The sequence below is a fragment of the Athene noctua genome, chromosome 9 (genome assembly GCF_965140245.1).
Source record: "Athene noctua chromosome 9, bAthNoc1.hap1.1, whole genome shotgun sequence".
In the NCBI taxonomy this organism is placed as follows: domain Eukaryota; kingdom Metazoa; phylum Chordata; class Aves; order Strigiformes; family Strigidae; genus Athene; species Athene noctua.
Genome location: NC_134045.1, coordinates 5,663,212 through 5,681,827, shown reverse-complemented (window position 1 = coordinate 5,681,827; position 18,616 = coordinate 5,663,212). Strand labels below are relative to the sequence as shown.

Genomic DNA, 18,616 nt, shown 5'->3' with positions numbered 1-18,616 from the left:
ATCGCCCTCGGACTTGGCATGAAGCATCGCTGGGCACGCTGAGCACAACCCGGCAAGACCAAGCTTTCACAAAGGCGATTTTATTTTCTTCTCGACTGATTACCCGGGCAGTGATGGGGGCCCAACGCGATGGAGCCTTCCCCTTGCTCGTGGCCCCAGCCTGGGCTCCCAGTAGGAGCGAGGCGTGAGCAGACGGGGAGTGGGGAGCTCAGCAGAGATGCCCAAGCAGTCACAGAGGCTGGATCCAAGAGGCCAGGGCAGCAGGGCACCCCCAGCCTGGGGCAGGCAAAGCAAAGCAGGGATTTAATGATGCCTTTGACAACTGAAAAAGGGAAATTCTCTGTGGCAGCCCTGGCGAGGCCATTCCTGGCAGGAGCTGTCTGGCAGGGGGAGGCAGCACCAGGCTGCTTTCCCCAGCTGTTTGCTTCTGCTGCCCAACATTTGCTGCACATTTGTGCAGGGTCAGGGAGGTGGAAGGAGGTGACACTGCCGAGGCATCCTGCAGCCTTTTGCCCCCTGGCCAGCGGGCCCTGCCTGGCACGTAGCGTCTGAGAGTGCCCGTGCCATAAGCAGTACCAGCCAAAGGGCTCGGCCTGGCCAATGTGTCCTTCTGTCCTCACTCTGGGGATTCACGGACACAGCTGAGAGCTGGCTCTCTATGAAGGACGCTGCCAGCTTCCCTGCCTGCCCCCTGTCAGGTGGCATCCTGGGCTGCCTGGGCATCCCTCGCTGCCCACCCAGGACATGGGACCCTCCATCTGGGAGCCATAGGGATGGGATGCAGGAGATTGGGCACCTCCTGGAGCAGGGGGGATGGCCCAGGGTAGGCAGGCAAGTGGGAGCTTTCATGGGTGTCTGAGAGGGACTGGGAAAGTGAGGGGGGAGCCAGGAACCATGGGGGTTCCCCCAGGGGTGCTCCCAAGCTGGTGTTCAGGCAGCGGCTGGGCAGGGATGGGTGGCCTCAGCTGGCAGCAGAAGGGGCTGGGCTGGGAGGGGGATCGGGTGGGGTGGGGGGATTGGGAGTCTGGTGGGTACAGGAGGACTGAGCCAGGGTGAGGGGACTCGAGCAGAGCAGGGGCACCAGGGGAGGGCACGGGGGACCAGGGTAGGGGCAGGGGGACTGGCACGGGGCAGGGGCACTGGCGTCACACAGGTGGCACTGAGGCAGACCCAGGGAGGACTAGGGCAAGTGCGGGGGTCTGGTATGGGGCAGGGGCGGCAGGGTTAAGGGCAGGGGGGGCCGCTGTGGGGCACTGGGGCAGGTGCAGGGGGGCTGGCATGGGTCAAGGGACACCAGGACAGGTGCAGGGGCACCAGTGATGCGAGGGTCCGGGGAAAGTGCAGGGGGACTGGCCCGGGGCAGGGGGCATCTGGGGTGACGCAGGGGGGACCGAGGTGGGGCGGGGGGCACCAGGAGGGCGCAGCTGAGCTGGGCTGGAGGGGGAGGCACGGGCGGTGCCGGGCCTCGGGGCAGGTGCAGGGGACCCGGCGCGGTACCGGGGGGGTGGGGGGAGGCCGGGGCGGTCCCGGCCCGGGCGGGGCGGGGAGCGGCGGGCGGAGCCCGTGGCGTGGGGCGTGGGGGGCCGGCTCGGCGCGGCCCCACGTGCGCGTGACGCGGGCGGGGGCCGGGAGCGCGGCGGAGCGGCGGGGAGCGGCGCGGGGCCATGCAGCCCCCGGCGGCCTCCCCCGGCCCCGCCGCCACGGCGGGCGCCGAGCTGCTGCGGTGGCAGTGGCGGGAGGTGCAGGCGCCCTGCCTGGTGGCCGCCTGGATCCTGGTGGCCAGCCTGGCCAAGATCGGTGAGTGTCCGTCCCCGCTGTCGTGTCGTGTGTCCCCCCACCCCCCCCGCCCGGCGCCGGACCCCCGGAGCAGCTGCGCCCGCCCCCCGGGGCAGGCGGGGTGGGATGCGGCATCCCCGGTGGGCGCGGGGGCAGCCGGGGCCAGGGGTGTCACCGCACATCGGGACACGGGTCATGGGGACAAATGGCCAGAGCCCGGCAGGTCACCACCATCGGCTGGGTTGCGGTGCCGTGCCACGACCCCACGCCGCGGCCCCGCGCCACGGCCTCCGTCCCCTCCCGTGGGATGGCGACAAGGTGAGGTACAGCCCGAGGGACAACGCGGGGCCTGGGCCTGGAGGGGGGGGCACAGAGGAGGGAGGGTTCAGGAGAAGGGGAGCTGAGCAGAGATGATGCCCCAAAGGATGTCCCACGCCTCAGAGGCTGGCACAGCACGTGCCAGCAGCAGAGCTGGAGGCCGTTTGATCCCCCCCAGCCCCGGGAAGGGCTCGGTGGTGCCAGTATTGGGCAAAATGTGTCACCGGCAGCCTGGGGACGGGTCCGTGCCTGTGGTCCCCTCCGGTGGGTCACTCCAGACCCGCGTGGCCTCGGGCTCTCGTACTCCCCTGCACAGGTCCATGCAGCCCAGGGGGAGGCTCCGCTGCGAGAGGCTGTGTGGGAAGGTGCAAGGAGGGTGTGTGTGAGCTGCTGCAGGGCTGTGCCCCCCACCACACCACCCTGCGTGCTGGGGGAGGGGACGGCCAAGTGTGGGTGCCGAGTAGGGGGCTGGTCCCCCCAGTGCCCCTGCCTGCTGTGCTGGGCCCAGGGGATGAGACTGTGACCTTGAGGCAGGTTTCCTCCTTGGGGTCCACACTGTGGGCACAACCCCTGTGGTGGGGGCATGGGCATCCTCTCAGTTTGGAGACAGCTCAGGAAATGTGGGTTCAGATTTAGGGGAGTCTCCAAACAGGCAGGGACCAGCAGCAGCTCTTGGTATGCAGGAGACAGGCTGTAACTATCAGCTGGCCTCTGCCTGTCCCATCATCGACACCACTGCTGTGGACCTCACATTCCTCTCTTTCCTTGCCTTCTCACAAGGGAGACATAAAGCATCGCGAGGAATTAATTAAAAGGCGTCGTGAGCTTAAAAATACAACCCTCTGTCTGCAGCTGTGCTACCTCCAGCTGCTGAGCACGTCCCTCCTACCTGCAGAAGATCAAAGAGACAATTCCTTTCCCTGGCTCTTATTTTCTTCTCTCAAACGTCTCCCTGGAGCTACTCCCTGTGCGGATTTCCCTTGATGTGCTCCCCTCACCACCCTTGCCTTTGCCCCAGCAGTGCCGGTGGGTGTGGGGGGGCCTGAGCTGGGGTCATTTCCAAGCTCCCAGCCCCACCACAGTCTTCCAGGCCTGAGGTGAGCAGATGACCATTGTCTTCTCAATCTTGGAGACACGTTCCCGGTGGTCAGTAGCTCCAGGTTGCCTGGCTCAGCACATCCGATGGGTCTGATGGATATTCAGAGCCTGGAGCCAGGAGTGACAGCCAGACCTGGAGGCAGGGCTGCAGCAGCACCCTGGCAGGGGTGTCCCCAGAGGTGACACGCGACTCCACTCACATATGGTCCCCAGGGTGCACAGGAGCCCACGGAGGAGATGGAGCTGGGGTGGAGGATGTTGGGGAGTGGAGGGGGCTGCGGTGGCCGTGGACGCCAGGCGTAGGCTGGCGCAGAGGAGCCGCGGTGGTTGTGCTGGGCTGCCAGCTCACAGCCCTGTGACTGCAGGGGAGGAAGTGGCCCTGCGCCTGGGTGATGGGGAAATGACACTGCGGGCTCTGTTCTCGGAGACGGTCACGATGCCAGGGTGCCCCGAGACAGCAAACACCCGGGGCGGGGAAAAAGTGGCTTGGGTGTTGCCTTCCTGCACTGCGAGACATCATCTGGGTTTTGCTGCCTTTTCTGTACAGATCTGCTTGAACAGGATGTGGGGATGAGGGAAGTGGTGAGCATTGCCCCACACATGCTCCTCACCCACGGCTGCCCCATGGGCAGGGATTTTGCCAGCAGATGGAGGTTTTTCTACTCAACAGCATCCCCATCGGTTGCAACCCTCTCTCCTTGCACCATCACCTTTGTCCCCAGCTGCTTGTGTCTTGGTTTGGGTGTTGCACTGTTTCCCAAGCACCGGAGGAGCGGAACAGGTTTTGGCCCCAAGTCCTCCCAATGGCAGATCCTGTATTATGGATGCCTGAGTGTGGATTATGGCTATGAAGTTAATTCACATGTGGCTAAGTTACTGTTGCTGTGGGAACCTTTAATGCTGAAATCCTTGACTAGCGTGTGTAAAATTAGAGCTTGTTCCACCCGTCCCCGCTGGCTGCTCCCTGTGGCGCAGAGGACCTCATGTGCTGCCATTTGCTCAGGCAGGTGGCAGCATCCCCCCTCAGCCAGGGGATTTTTGAACAAGCAGGGTCTTTCCCATCGATGCTGCTCCCTTCTTTCCCCAAGTTTTTGGCTTGGGGGAAAGAACGACGGATGACAGCCAGGAGCCACGTCCCCATGTCCCCCCAGCACCTCTGCGGGCTCTCCTGGGTCTCTCCAGCCAGCCAGGGCATATCTCTGCAGCACGGAGAGTGCAGATTGGTTGCAGGAGCGGGGAGCAGGGATCTTGGATCTTGGCAATGCTCCCGAGTGTGCAGAAAGGGGCTGGACGCCTTGTTCCCTTCTTGAAAACTTCAGAGCTTTGTTCCCGTGGGCGGGAAGTGGTTTTACAGCCTGCTGCAGGCGCTGAGCGAGCGCCGTTCGCCCACCGGCGCTGCCTTCACTGGGCTCGCATGGGGTGAACAGGGCTCTGCCATGGCTTGTGCGGTCATTTAGCAGGAATTCGACTGGGCTGGAGCTCAGCCAGCCCTTCTCTGAGCTGTGGGTTTGCTTCGAGGGCTGTAGTGTCCGTCCGTATTGCCACTGCCTCCATGGCTGAATCTCAGCCCCTGGCAGCGACCGGAGGCAGCTGGGGTGAGGGTGGGTGCCCTGGGCTCCATGGCCGGGGTGCTTGGCTGCAGAGCTATGGCATAGGCTTGGCCCTGGGTGCTCTGCAGCTCTTTCTCCTTGAGGTGGTTGTTGATGGAGCTGCAGAGCGTGCTGCCCTGTTCTCCCTACTCTGCCCTTGCCGGCTGCAGCAGTGTTCCTGGCACATTATGTCAGGGGAGCAGTGCCGGGGCTCACTGGGATGGCACAGACAGGGCTTATCGTGCTGAGGAGCAGCACAGGTTGCTGTGAAGGTCTCAACAACAGGAGAAGCGTCCCTTAACCTGCACGTTCAGTGTTGGGCTCCAAGATGTTGTCTCTGGTTAGGAACCAGATTTTTGACGCTGAATTATCTCCTCTAATTCAGCGCTCAGCTGCAGCGAAGGAAAGCAAATCAACTAAGAGCTGTTAGGAAAGGAAAAAGAAAGAACATCAGGAGGCCACGACCTCAGTTCCTAGGGTGTCTGCAGACACTGGTACCCACTCCAGAAAGGTTAGAGCAGGACTGGAACAGGTTCAGAGGGCAATGACAAGGGCACAGAGACACGGAAGCCTACTGATGAATCACTGCCTCCTCTCCAGGTCTGTGCCACTGGAGACAGGACCTCATGGTCTGTCCATGGGGGTTTCTAAGGAGGGAGGAATCCAAGTGACCTAGGGTTGATGTGTGACCACAGCACAGCTTTCCTTCTGGTGGCATGACTTGGCACAAACAATGGGCACCTTTAATCCAGCTAAACCGCTTTAGAGACAGGTTTGGGTTGGCAGCAGGGCTGGGCTTGCAGTCAAGTGATGGCTCAGAGGCTGCCCTGAAGTCCCTTGTACCTGCTGGGTGCTCAAGGACAGAGGTGCCTCTGGAAGTGTCTGGAGGAACCCACTCCCCAGGAGAAGGTTTCTTCACCTGATGGCCAAGTTGTGCAATAGAGCTGGGCTGGATGTCACAAACAATGGCAGAGCTGAGCGATAGGGGGGTAAAACCACCGTGAACCTCCACAGCCTTTCCCCAAGCACTGCCCTTTGGGGGGTAGCAAGAACACAGCACCATGCGCTAGGGAGAAGAAATTTGGAGGGATGGTGGGTTGCCCACATGCAAGCTGGAATAATTTGGGATTACCCTGGCCTTGGGGACAAGGCTGCCTCAAGGAGCAAGTCCCCTGTGCTGGCTGGTATGACGTCCCACTGGCTTGTGCCTGAGCTGCAGGCTCACTGCCATATTGCTGATGGATGAATACCTGGGCATACTCTGCTCGCTTTAAAAAATATATCCTGTTTCACAGCATTTTAAGATTTGGTCCAGACCTCTCATGGAATAAACTGATTATTCAAAGCATCTCTGAATCTGCAGCTCCTGTGTGCCTGTTTTTTGCATGCAGGTGGGTTAGTTGGTGCTGAGGAAGGTTGTGCTCTGGCACAGAGACTGGCCGACTGACTTGTGCTGCAGTGGTTTGCGTGCTGCTCCATCTGCTTGCTCAGACGGCTGCAAACAAGGTCACCCCGTCACCAGGGCTGAGCATCCTCCTCTCTGAGTGGGGTAGTGTGTCCCGGTGAACCACGATGCCTTCACTCGAACAGCAGCCAGCATTGCTTGTGACACTGTGAATGTGTTTGCTGGCTGCTTTTATCCTTTAAGTGCAGATACCAGAGGCCAAGAAAATCAAAATGCCTGGCTGTTTGGCTTATTAGACAGTGGCTGAGGAGGAGAGAGAGATCCCAAAGAGTCAGGGACCTGGAATCCTGACCTGGGAGCTAGCTGGAAGGCTTTCTGTGCACATGTGGCCACGAAGCAGCCTTAGCTGCTCGCTTGTCCTCCCCAGGGTCCGTCATGAATCAGCCAACCCTTCTGTGGGGCTTGTGGATTGGGGATGCTCTGTCCATGTGCCGGTTTGGCTGATGCTCTCATTCTTCCTATCCTTCTAGTTTTCCACCTGTCAAGGAAGGTGACGTCCATCGTCCCAGAGAGCTGCCTCCTCATCCTGCTGGGGCTGGGCCTCGGGGGCATTGTGTTGGCTGTGGCAAAGAAAGCCGAGTACCAGCTGGAGCCCAACATGTTCTTCCTCTTCCTTCTGCCCCCCATCGTCCTAGACTCGGGCTACTTCATGCCCAGCCGTCTGTTCTTCGACAACATTGGTGCCATCCTCACCTACGCAGTGGTGGGCACGCTCTGGAACTCCTTCACCACTGGTGCTGCACTCTGGGGGCTGCACCGAGCTGGGCTCATGGGTGGGTGCACAGGGCTGCCCAGCTTGGGCCACATCCCCAGAAGATGGGATGGGGGTGCAACGCACCCCCAAGTTCAGAGCCCACTGCCCGGCCCTGCTGTAGATTCCCAGGAATTCTATCAGGAGCAAGGTCCTGACATCCTGGGAATGGTGCTCTGGCAGGACTGTCAAGCATGCAGGACAAATGGCCCCTGCTCAGCACTGAGCTGACTCATGTCTTTGCTATTTTTGTTGCCGACCTTGGCTAGCCTTGCTGGCTCACCGACATGTTCCCTGTCCTTGGCTGAAGCCACTGGCCCTGGCTGGCCTGGGCTGTGTTTTGAGCTGTCCTGACTCCCGAGGAATCACTTAATGCATGGACCCGAGGTGGGGCTGCTGAGCCTCCTTTGGTGCATACCTGCCAGAGGGGCAGTGACGCATGTGGGTGCCCAGGAGGACAGCCAAGCCCTGCTCCCGTCATGTTGCAGCAAGGACGTGCTGAGCCCCACTTCTGGGAGCACTCCCGGGCTCAGCCCACTGCACTCCAAGTTGGGATGCTGCAGCCAAGTCACTGGGAGCAGATGAGGGCCAGGCTTGTTTCAGCCTGGCACGAGGGGCTCTGGGGCAGACGGTCTGCCTGAGCTTGGTCCTTCTGTCCTAACAGATCCAGGCGTCGAAGCTGGGCTGATGGATTTTCTGCTCTTCGGCAGCCTCATCTCAGCTGTGGACCCTGTGGCAGTGCTGGCCGTCTTCGAAGAGGTCCATGTAAATGAGACTCTCTTCATTATCGTGTTTGGCGAGTCTCTCCTGAATGATGCTGTCACTGTGGTGAGTTGGATCTTGGGGGACCTTAATGTGGAGCCCAACATGGGCCAGGGCACTGGAGTCCCCCAGGATGGGCAGAGGATGACATCCCCAAGCCAGGGTCAGACCCATGCCATGCTTCTTGGTCTTTCCTCTTTCCTTTGCCTGCTGAGATGAGCTGTGTTGCCTGGCAGATTTGGGGCAGGCGATGCCTCTTCTGCAGGGTTCATCCTGCCTGCAGGTGCTGCCCCTCTCAAGGCAGGGCAGTACCCTGCCTTCCCCAAGGGATTTGCCTTGCCTGCAGGTGCTGTACAAGGTCTTCAACTCTTTTGTGGAGCTGGGCCCAGCGCATATCCATGCCACGGACTACGTGAAGGGGGTAGGTGAGTATGTGCCCCACCAGCCCTCTGCCTCTTCTTCCAGCGTGGAAGTGTGGGGGGCAAGCACAGGTGCTGTTGTGCTGTAGAGTGGGCACAGAGCACCACAGCTCTGTCATCTCCATCCCAGTGGTCACATGCCAGCCATCATCATGGGATGCTTTGTGGGGAGCTGGGTGGGAACACAGGGCTTGGCCAGCCCAGTGTGGTATGGCTGTGGGGCACAGGAGCTGGGCTCGCTTGCTTATGGTGCAAAGGAGTCTTCTTCCCCCACCAGTCTCCTTCTTCCTGGTGAGCCTGGGGGGCACGGCCGTGGGGCTGCTCTTCGCCTTCCTCCTGGCCCTGATCACGCGGTTCACCAAGCGCGTGCGCATCATCGAGCCGCTCTTTGTCTTCCTCCTGGCCTACGTCGCGTACCTTGCTGCCGAGATGGTCTCGCTCTCCTCCATCCTGGCGTGAGTACCGGGGTGTTCCCTGGGCGGATCCAGGAAATCAGGGGTTGCAGTGCTGAGCAGCAGGAGGCGATGAGCAGACCCATTCCTCATCCTGCTGTAGGGTCATGCCAGCTCCTTCTGCCCCTCTGCAGAGTTACCTTCTGTGGGATCTGCTGCAAGAAGTACGTGGAAGCCAACATCTCCCAGAAATCCCGCACCACAGTCAAGTACACCATGAAGACACTGGCCAGCAGCTCAGAGACCATCATCTTCATGTTTCTGGGCATTTCGGCTGTGGACACCTCCAAGTGGGCATGGGACACAGCACTGGTGCTGGGCACCCTGTTCTTTATCCTGCTCTTCAGAGCTGTGGGTCAGTCTTTTCACACCAAAAAGTGGTGTCCCCTAAGGAAGGCTGGGGCATGAGACCAGCCATGGCTCCTGGCTGGGGTTTTACCCTGTCTCGAGGAGCAGACATCTGCTGGCATCCCAGGCTCTCCTCCTTCTTCCCTAGGTGTTGTCCTCCAGACCTACGTGCTCAACCGCTTCCGCCTCATCCCCCTGGACAGGATCGACCAGGTGGTCATGTCATATGGTGGCCTCCGCGGGGCCGTGGCCTTTGCCCTGGTCATCCTGCTGGACAGGGCAAAGGTGAAAGCCAAGGACTACTTTGTGGCAACGACCATCGTGGTGGTGTTCTTCACTGTCATTGTGCAGGTGAGGATGGGCACCATGCCCTCCTCCAGTGCTGCCTTCTTGCTTCAGAGCTGGCCTAGGGCACCAGGCGGGTGCTCATGGACATGTGCTTGGGGCAAAGACCTCTTTTCAAGTGGCCTTTGGTCCTCGGTGCCTCCTGGCACCCCATCCATCACCAGGCTGGTGTGCAGGACTGCTGTGGCAACTGTTGTGACAGTGGGGCCATGGCCCATGTCGTTTCCCTGTCAGCCTCTTGTTCTGGGACTGGCTCCAAGAGCAGCACCAGCATGTGCCTGGACAGGCTGTTCTCTTTACAGCGCTGCTGATGGCCCCTGGATTTGGAGTTCCTGCACCCCAAGAAGGGGATGGAAGCCTAGGGGCAGGGGGACTGGAGGGGTATGACATGGTTCCTGCATGTCGGTTCACAGGACCCAGGCACAGGGGGTCGGGTTGGAAGGTGCACACACGGTTGGAACAGCTGCTGTCCCTGGTCACTTCGTGCTGCTTCTGCTCCCTGTGCCCCAGCCATGCACCCTCTTGCCCTCCCAGTCTTTCCCTTGCCTTCTCCTCCCATTCCAGGGCCTCACCATCAAACCCCTGGTGACGTGGCTGAAGGTGAAGCGCAGTGACCACCACAAGCCCACACTGAACGAGGAGCTGCACGAGCACGTAGGTGCTGGTGACGGAGGCTGCCCATCTCCCCACACTGCCAGGGCGATGCACAGCCTCGGCACCCCTGGGGCACCCACAGCCTTGCTGCGGCTCTCACCCTCTTCTCCTCACTCAAGGCCTTTGACCACATCCTGGCAGCGGTGGAGGACATCGTGGGACACCACGGCTACCATTACTGGCGGGACAAGTGAGTGTTAGCCAGGATTCTCAGGTGGATGGGGGACACGTGGCAGCCATGAGGACATTGCACTGGAGGACACCCCTGCAGCAGGAAGGCTGTATGTCTGTCCGTCAGTCCGTCTGGAAGGGGACCATCTGACTGCTGTTGTGCAGCAGACCAAGGTCCCAAAAGCACCGCAGAGAGAGGCCGGGCGGGTGCGGTTGGGGATGCTGTGGGAGCTGGCATTCCTTGCCTGTGCCAGAGCTGCTGGGGGGCTGTGGGGTGTCCATGGTGGTGGCGAGGACCCTGTGCCTCACCATGGATGGAGCTGTGCTGGGCGTCGAGGAAGGAAAACCCCCGTTAAAACCCAGGCAGTGTTTATCTGCAGCAGAGCAACAGGAAAAGGATCTTAAAAGCCTGTTTCCTGGAGGGAAGTTCTCCACTGGGGCAGCCATGCTAGCCCCAGTCCCCCCTCCCACCGCCTCCCACAGACCCACTGGTGTCTGTTTTCCCCTTGAGTGGGGACGAAGGGTCAGTGTGTTCCCTCCAGCTGTCCCTGGCAGCGTGTCCCTGGGCACAGCCAGGTCCTGCATGCCCAGCCTGCTTTCACCATGCTTTGGACACTCTCAAACTTACATGGGCAGGGGGTCCCTGGCCGTGGTACCCCATGGGAGCTAAACCGCCCATGTCTTCATCTCATGGCAGGTGGGAACAGTTTGACAAGAAGTACCTGAGCCAGCTCCTGATGCGGAAATCTGCCTACAGGCTGCGCGATGAGATCTGGGACGTTTACTACAAGCTGAACATCCGTGATGCTATCAGCTTTGTCGACCAGGTAGGGGCCTGTGGTGGAGGCCGGGCAGCAGGACGACCCCGACAAGAGCTGGCTGACCTGGGCTGGCAGTCCCCACCATGTACATGTGTGCCCTCTTCAGGCAGTGGGGACCCCCCCAGCCCACCTGGGTCCTTGCTGCCCTGATGCCAGCCTTGCCCTCCCACTTCCCAGGGTGGCCACGTGCTCTCAGCTGCCAAACTGGCGCTGCCCTCCATGCCCAGCCGTACGTCCATGTCGGAGTCGTCGGTCACAAACCTCCTGTGAGTACGAGTGTCCCTGGGCAGACCTTGATGGACCCCCACCGCTGCTTTCTTCCCTGGGGGTGGGTGGGTTGTGGCAGGGCTGGCAGGAGGCTGGCAGGATGCAGGCAGGGAGCCCAGCCCCACCTTCTCCATCTCCCTCCATCTCCATCTGCCCCCCAGGAGGGAGAGCGGGAGTGGCGCGTGCCTGGACCTGCAGGTCATTGACACAGTGCGGAGCCGCCGGGACAAGGAAGATGCCGCCATGCACCACGTGCTGCGAGGGAGCCTCTACAAGCCTCGCCGGCGGGTGAGCATTCCCTGGTCGAGGTGTGCGGCTGACCCCGAGGGTAGCAGCACCTGCAAGTGGAGCAGGGATGGAGGACGCTCTGTGTGGCCAGCTGCTCACCCTTGTCTCTTTGCCTCTCCCTCGGCCAGTACAAGGCCAGCTACAGCCGTCACTTCATCTCTCCAGATAAACAAGAGCGCCAAGATAAAGAAATCTTCCGGCAGAACATGAAGAGGCGGCTGGAGACCTTCAAGTCCACAAAGCATAACGTCTGCTCCTCCAAGAGCAAGGCCAGGCTGAAGGAGAAGGGCAGGAAAAAGGCAAGCGCTCCCCAACCTCCTGCTCCTTTCCTAGCTCTGAGATTTGGCCTCCCCCAGATTGCAGGCAGTGAGCGGGGTGTAGGTGAGGTGCTGCAGGGCATTGGCAGCTCCAGAGCCAGCGGGGAAAGCAGCTCATCTCATCTCAGTCCTGCGTATGCTGCGTGTGAGCACGCGGGTGCTGCATGTCCATGTGTCCCCACCACACCAACACTGCCGTGGGGTGGCTCTTCCCAGGCAAAGTGGTCCCAAGCCCTGGAGGAGCCCCATATTTGTTTTCCAGGAGCACTCAGCGTAAAGTAGCCTGAACATCAGTGCAGATCCAGGCTCAGAAGTGTGGCACTACACTTTAAATCAAGCCTTAGGTGTCTTCTCTTGTTTGGAGGCTTTTGACACTGTTGCAGCTGAGCTGTTTGTTGTAGGGCCATGAAGACACAATGCCTAAGGGCTAGGAAGCACTGACTGCCAGCTGCCTCCTCGCTGGGGTGGGAATCTATGTCCCCAGGGCTACCCTGGCTTGCAGGGCCACCTGGGTTATGGTTAGGGGTTTGCATGGGGCAGGTCCCAGCTGGTCCCTCTTCCTTCACAGAAGAACATCTCTCTGACCAGCGAGGCGCCCAATGGGAAGACACACAGAAACGTCCCCTGGCAGGAGGCAGGTAAGGCTGGTGGCAGGTGAGGGTTGCAGGTCCTAGTAAGGGGACCTGAGGTGCTAGGATGGGAGCAGCTGGCTGTGCCTGCCCACTGCCAGCTTGGTGGCATGACAGCACCCGGGGTTGTGCTAGCACCAAGTCCTTCTCCCATGAGTGCAGTCCTTCCCCCACAGGGTGCCCCATCCTCCAAACCTACTCCCTCCATCTGGCTGCAGCTCCTGTCCTGGTGATGGTCAGCTCAGAGGAGGAGGAGAGCGATAGCTCAGAGACAGAGAGAGAGGATGATGAAGGGATTGTGTTCATCGCTCGAGCCACTGATGAAGTCCTTCAGGGAAAGACAACTCCTGGTAGGCATTGATGCTCTCATACCAGGGCAGCTGCCGTTGGGTAGCTTGTCCTTCCTCCACCTGGGGAGCAAAGTTGCCTTGACCTGGGCAAAATCAAAGTCAGCAGAGCATGAATGGGAGAATCACTGTTCTCTGTGGCTCTGGAGGCACGGCAGAGCTTCCCTGGTGGATACTCCATCCCTGGGCCAGCTGGTTGTATGGCAGTGGTTGGTTCTGCAATGTTTGCAAGGGCCCAGGGAGAGAGAAAGAACTGTGAAAGATCCCTCTCACTGTCCCTTCTCCTGCATCCCCAGGCAGCCTGGACGTCTGCCCCAGCCCCTGCATCATCCCGCCATCACCCACCTTGGCAGAGAAGGAGCTGCCGTGGAAAGGAGACCAGGCTGATCTGGCTGTTTACGTCTCATCAGAGACCACCAAAATTGTGCCAGTGGATATGCAGAAGGCATGGAACCAAAGCATCTCCTCCCTGGAAAGCATTGCTTCCCCTCCAGGCATCGAGAGCGGACCTCAGCACAGGAGATTCGCCTGCCCTGTGCTGGAGGAGCAGCCCCATTCTGCGAGCCAGGCGATGCCAGAGCAAAGCTCCTGCTTCCAGTTCCCCAGCCACATCTCTAAGAGCAGCCGGTCACAGAGTGACAGCAGCCCGGATGGCGCTGAGCAGCAGGAGCTGCAGCCTTTGATGGCCATGGAGGAGCAGGGCAGGATGCTGCCCACCGCAGAGCCCAGGTGGCTGATGTTCAACAGAGCAAGCCACCTCTGAGGCAGACCCTGGATTGGGAAGGGGCTGGGGGCTGTGGACGGGCTGCAACCTGCTGACCGCTGTGCTCTCTTGCGTTGTAAAGCTTGTGTGTGTCTCCACAAACTCCAGGAGTGGCAGGAGAGCCCAGTACTCATCCTGGAGCTGCACTCCAGGGTGGGCTTTGCCCATGCACCTATTGATGCAAAACTGGTCGATAACTGGGCTTCATGCTGCAGCAGCAGGTACCAACCCCTGTCCACCCAGAGAGGCACAGACCCCAAACCTCTTTCTTCCTCTCTGGTTGCTACACATCTTCACAGCACTGGGAGGCCAGAGATGTTCCTCCCAGGGCTGGGATCCCAGCCGAACTCAGTCGTGTCACAGCTGTGCCGCCCTGAGCTGTGTGGGTGCTGGCTAACAGGCCGTGACTGCTCGCAGGTGTAGGAGCATGAGCTGATCTCCAGCCTGACTGTGGGTAGGAGACCTCTGGAGGGGGCTGGGAGTGGTGGCCAATGCACAAGAGCCCATCCACACCCAGTGACCGAGCCATTGACTTCAAGGTGATTACAGGGCTGGTTCCTCACAGCATGCATGGAGCTCAGCCAGGAGGCCAGAGAGCTCTGCGTTCCCCAGGTTATGGAGGTACCACAGAGGCGAGGCCATGACCTTCTCAGGACTGGGAGCAGTGCTCCTGGGGTTTGGCTCCACCAGGAGCCGGACTAGTGAATGTGTATGCACAGGGACTCCTCTAGCAGCCAACCTGCTGTGCCAGCCTCACACCTGTTGTCTGGATGTGTTCCCAATAGCTGTGGTGTTCAGCTTTCTGGCTTGGCTAGGAGGCAGCTGTCCCGCACAGCATTCTTGGCATTCACCCTGCCCACATCCCAGTCCTTCCAGTTGCCTGGGGCCCATCAGCTGGGAGGGCTGATCATGGTGCAAGGAGTGGAGTGAGCAGCAGGTATGAATGTACATCAGGAAGAGGGGTAATGAGCGAGAGCTGAGTGCATCTTCAAAGGTCTGTCCCCACTCCCAACCACCCCTGGTCCCTCATGACAGCGTGGTGAGACCTGGTGGCAATGGCCCACACGGTGAATTATTCCTGGTGAGACTCCCAAGGGCTGAGAATTGCTCCCCAAGAACTGCTTGGCATGCAAAAGCTCAGCACAGGGCACCAGCAATGCAGGAGGGTTGGGGATGCTCCTCTTACGGAATGGGGACTTGGGTTGTTAATGCCCCAAAGTGGGTAAATAACTGCCTGTTCCAGCTACGTGGGTGTGCTGAGACAGCAGGTGTCAAGAGGACACCTAAGATGCACAATGTGGGGCAAGCAAGCTGGCAGTACCCCCAGTACTGTTAGCAAGGCTCAGCAAAGGCCATTCTGCTCTGTACCTGTCCCACCAGACAAGCATGAGGTTTTTAAAAGATTTTTATATAGTTTTGCATTTCTGGTATGCCTTATTCTGGTTTTGATTTCTGATATTGGGCCATACTAAATCTCTAGCTGGGTCAGTGTTTTCTGTAGCCATGGGCACCACAAATGACTCAAGACTTACTGTCTTATTTGCAAGAATATTGTTTTAATGTGAAAATATATGCAGAGTATTTTGTAATGGTCAATAAATTGGAGCTGGAGCAGATGTCACAGTCTGGTCTCTCTGCTGTCTGGGAACCTCTGCACATCCTGGTTCTTGCAGCTCCTGGCTCAGTTCTCCCTCACAGGCACCATAGCCCTGGGCCTCTGTTCTTCTCCACTGAGGCCACAGCTGCCCTCTCAGACTCAATGAGCCTAACTGGATTTCCTAGTTTCTATAATGTCTGTGGAAAATGTGAAATTCTTTCCAAACAGAGGCTTGCCTGCAGCCGTCATTAGACCATGCCTCGGGGAGCAGCCAGCAAGAGGCCAGCAGGCAGCCGGGGCCCTTGCTGCCCGCTGTCATGGCTGCCTGCACAGCAGCAGAGTGCTGGGAGCCCAGATCTTCCCATGGCTGTGCTTCCTCTTTATTTGCCAAAAATATGGGTCTGTTTCAGGGTATTCTGGTTCACAGGAACTTCCTGCATTGGTGTGTGCTGGCTTTGCTCTTCCCTCAATCTACTGGCTCCACTTTTCCTAAAGCAGAGTAAATGTGGTTTTCTTAATTCATAAGATGGATGTTTGGCTTATATTGAACCTGGCATCTACCGTCACCCTCAGGTCCTTTTTGGCAGGGTCTCTACGCAGCTCCTAGCCTCGAGAGCTTTGCACTGGTCCCCTGGGAAGTTCTTGCTCCTCCTGACGCTTCCCATCTTCCTCACGTCCCACTACCCAGCAATGCTGGCTGAGCCGTGCTCTGTATGCTGGACCTCTGTGCCAGTGTCTTCTGCAGACACGATCGCTTTGGCAGTGCAACAGGTTGTGCAGTCCAGGTTGTTTTCCTGGAAGCGGTGGGTCTACTGCATTCGGGTCTTCAGAGGAAGAAAAGCAGATATCCCAACTCTGGGAAACGCTGGGGCTGGCTGCTGCTGTCTCACACGGTTATCTGAGCCAGCAGCTGGTGAGCTTGGAGCCCCCTCTTGCCACCCTCAACCCCAGCCATGCTGTGACCAGGCATGGTGGCTCCTACTGTACCCTTCTTCACAGGGTTTTATCAGTATTCATACTCCAATCTCTGTATTTCACTTTACAGGGAGAGATAGCAGGCAGTCTCCTGCCTGCACAGGACTGCTCCGATCTTTCCAGCATAGTATAGAGCCAGCTCTTTCAGCCTAAAAATACTCAAGTGCTTCAGTGGAAAAACACAAGAACTGAGCCAAACCATGAACACATGTGCCCAAACCTCTGTTTCCCCAGGACAAAGTAAGGCATAACCAAAGGAGTTGCTTTTCAGACTGTAACCCAGAACATGCAACCCTCTCACTGTTACTATAAGCAACCCCATCCCAGAGCTGCCTGACTATCACAGACCTATTATTTTGCACGCAGCCTTCTCCTTAGAGCCTGCCATTAAATCTGCACATTTTTTCCACGGTGATTTACTTTCTCCAGTGCTCAGCTCCTCCAGTTTCTCTGTGGTACCAGAACTTGTGAAGTCAGCAGAGGAGGTAAGGCAGCTCTGGTAACAGGGGCATCAGCTGGATGGAAGATCCAAACTGTGGGTGATGGTGTTGGCTATCTCCCAAGTCAGCTAAGCAACAGCATGTCTTAAAATTACCACCTCACCATCGCACAATGCATGTTGGAGCATCAGGTAGATTTGAGGCTGGAAGGGGCTTAGGAGATCTGTGGTCCAACTCTGGCTCCATGCAGGGCTGGTGGCAAAGCCACAGCAAGTAGCTCAGAGCCTTGTCTAGTTGGGCTTGGAAAGTCCCTGAATGTGGAGATGTCAGCCTGTCCCAGAGCCACACCGTGGCTGCACTATTCTTCCATATAATGATTTTCTCCTTATGTTCTCAAGAATTTCCCCTGGCGCAGCTTGTCCCCATTGCCTCTTGTCCTTCCAGGTGCGTCCCTGAGAAGAGTTGGGCTCTGATTTCTCTGTGCCCCCTTGTAGGTAGCTCCCCTCTTCGCCTTGTCTTCCTAAAGCTGGTTCTCTCTGATATATATATTGTTCTGGGGAGCCCCAAATTGGAGCTAGTACCCAGTTGTGTCTCACAGGTACCAAGTCAAGAGGAATAATCATTCCCTTAAACCTGCCAGCTTCATGTTCTCCATTGCAGCAAGGGTGCTGTTGACTCACGGGCAACCTTGCATGATTTTTCATTCTGCTCTATTTCTGGAGCACTTCTGACGCCCTCGTGTGATGTTTTCACGATGGCCTATACAGGCACAAGCAGTGGGAAGCTAGTGAATGGGAGCCCAGCTTCTCACCTCCCACTTGGCCCCAGCAAGCACAAAGCGTGGCAGAGGCTTTGGCCATGCTCATGTTTTCACAAACAGCAGGGAGGCAAATGCAGGAGCATTCAGGAGTTCAGTCTGATCACACCTGGGTACACACATTTTGGAAACACATCAGTCCATTCTTTGCTCCTTTCTGCTCCTGTCTGTCTGTCCTGGCACCCATCTCACCCTCGTAAAATCAGTCTGAACACCAGTCCTGAATTCTACTGCACTTGCCTTCCTGCTCTCCACACATGAAGCAGCCGTCCCTGCTCCCTGCTTTCACTGGAAGCCTCCTCTGCCTGTTGGTGGAGGGAACAAATAAATTTCGCTCCAGAATCACCTCCGGAGGGGTGGATGCCAGCAGTGGTCCCAGTTTGCCCCGCTGTGCTGGTTAGCGAAGTCGTGCAGAAGTTGCTCTGCTGATGGGATGCGAGCGGCTGGTGACGGAGCCGGGACCAGTCGGCAGACGGGGCGGATAATGAGGAACAGATTTGTGCTGGGCAGCAGTTCCCATGCTGCGTTCCAGGGCAGAGCAGCCAGGATGGGAGAGCCTTTGTGCTTCGCGCTGCACCCCTCCGGCGCGTGTCGAGCCAACTCCTCGGCTCGCCTGTGTCTCCTCGCCGTCTGCTGGCGCTGAGTGTCCCCGGCTCCCCGCAGAGCTGGAGACCCTCTCCAGCAGCTGTGCCACCCGCCAGCCTGCAGGACTGGCCAGGAGGCTTTCCCTGCACCCCAGCTGCGCGGGGGAACAAGCTGCAGTGTGGGCGGGTTGAGGACAGACAAGATCAGTGGGATCTTTAGGTCAGCAGGAGCTGGGTGGGGTGATCCACACCCCCCCTTCATGGTTCAGATTTCCCTGCTTTTCCCTGGAGGAGCAAGTGCGGCTGTGAGACTCCCTGCCCTGGAGGACTGTGTGGCCAGCCTGCTGCTCCCAGGGACTCTTGCAGAACCGCCAGGATGGATGTTGACATGGTGGGGGCTTTGATTTTACGAGTACCCCAGATCCTAGAGTTGTGATCTTCCCCGCAGTCAGCCAGATCTGTTCCTCGCAGCTGCAGGGAAGGCAAAGATCCCTGAAGAAGGATGGGATTCGCTCCTCTCGCCTCACCTTCTCCTGGCATCTGCTGCTGCACAGCCAGGCTGCCCTGAAGGTAACTGAAACCTGTGGTGGGTTAGTTGGAGAGGGAGGGTGCTGAGGACACTC

At 58.7% G+C, this 18,616-nt stretch overlaps 1 protein-coding gene across 6 annotated transcripts; it reads left to right on the top strand.

Moving 5' to 3' along the window:
• The first annotated feature begins 1,652 nt into the window (after window positions 1-1,652).
• On the top strand, window positions 1,653-15,190 carry SLC9A5 (solute carrier family 9 member A5). Of its 6 annotated transcripts, none has more exons than XM_074913417.1 (16): window positions 1,653-1,797; window positions 6,717-7,019; window positions 7,662-7,825; window positions 8,106-8,184; window positions 8,456-8,633; window positions 8,765-8,985; window positions 9,127-9,329; window positions 9,888-9,977; window positions 10,097-10,167; window positions 10,846-10,975; window positions 11,147-11,235; window positions 11,398-11,524; window positions 11,653-11,823; window positions 12,413-12,479; window positions 12,689-12,820; window positions 13,114-15,190. In XM_074913417.1, the coding sequence occupies exons 1-16, from the start codon at window positions 1,665-1,667 to the stop codon at window positions 13,578-13,580; spliced, it is 2,625 nt and encodes an 874-aa protein (XP_074769518.1). In that variant the 5' UTR covers window positions 1,653-1,664; the 3' UTR covers window positions 13,581-15,190. The 6 variants fall into 6 exon arrangements, with proteins under 6 accessions (XP_074769518.1, XP_074769517.1, XP_074769516.1 ...); XM_074913416.1 differs by having other exon boundaries at window positions 12,410-12,479; XM_074913415.1 differs by having other exon boundaries at window positions 9,834-9,977; window positions 12,410-12,479.
• Window positions 15,191-18,616: the final 3,426 nt, after the last annotated feature.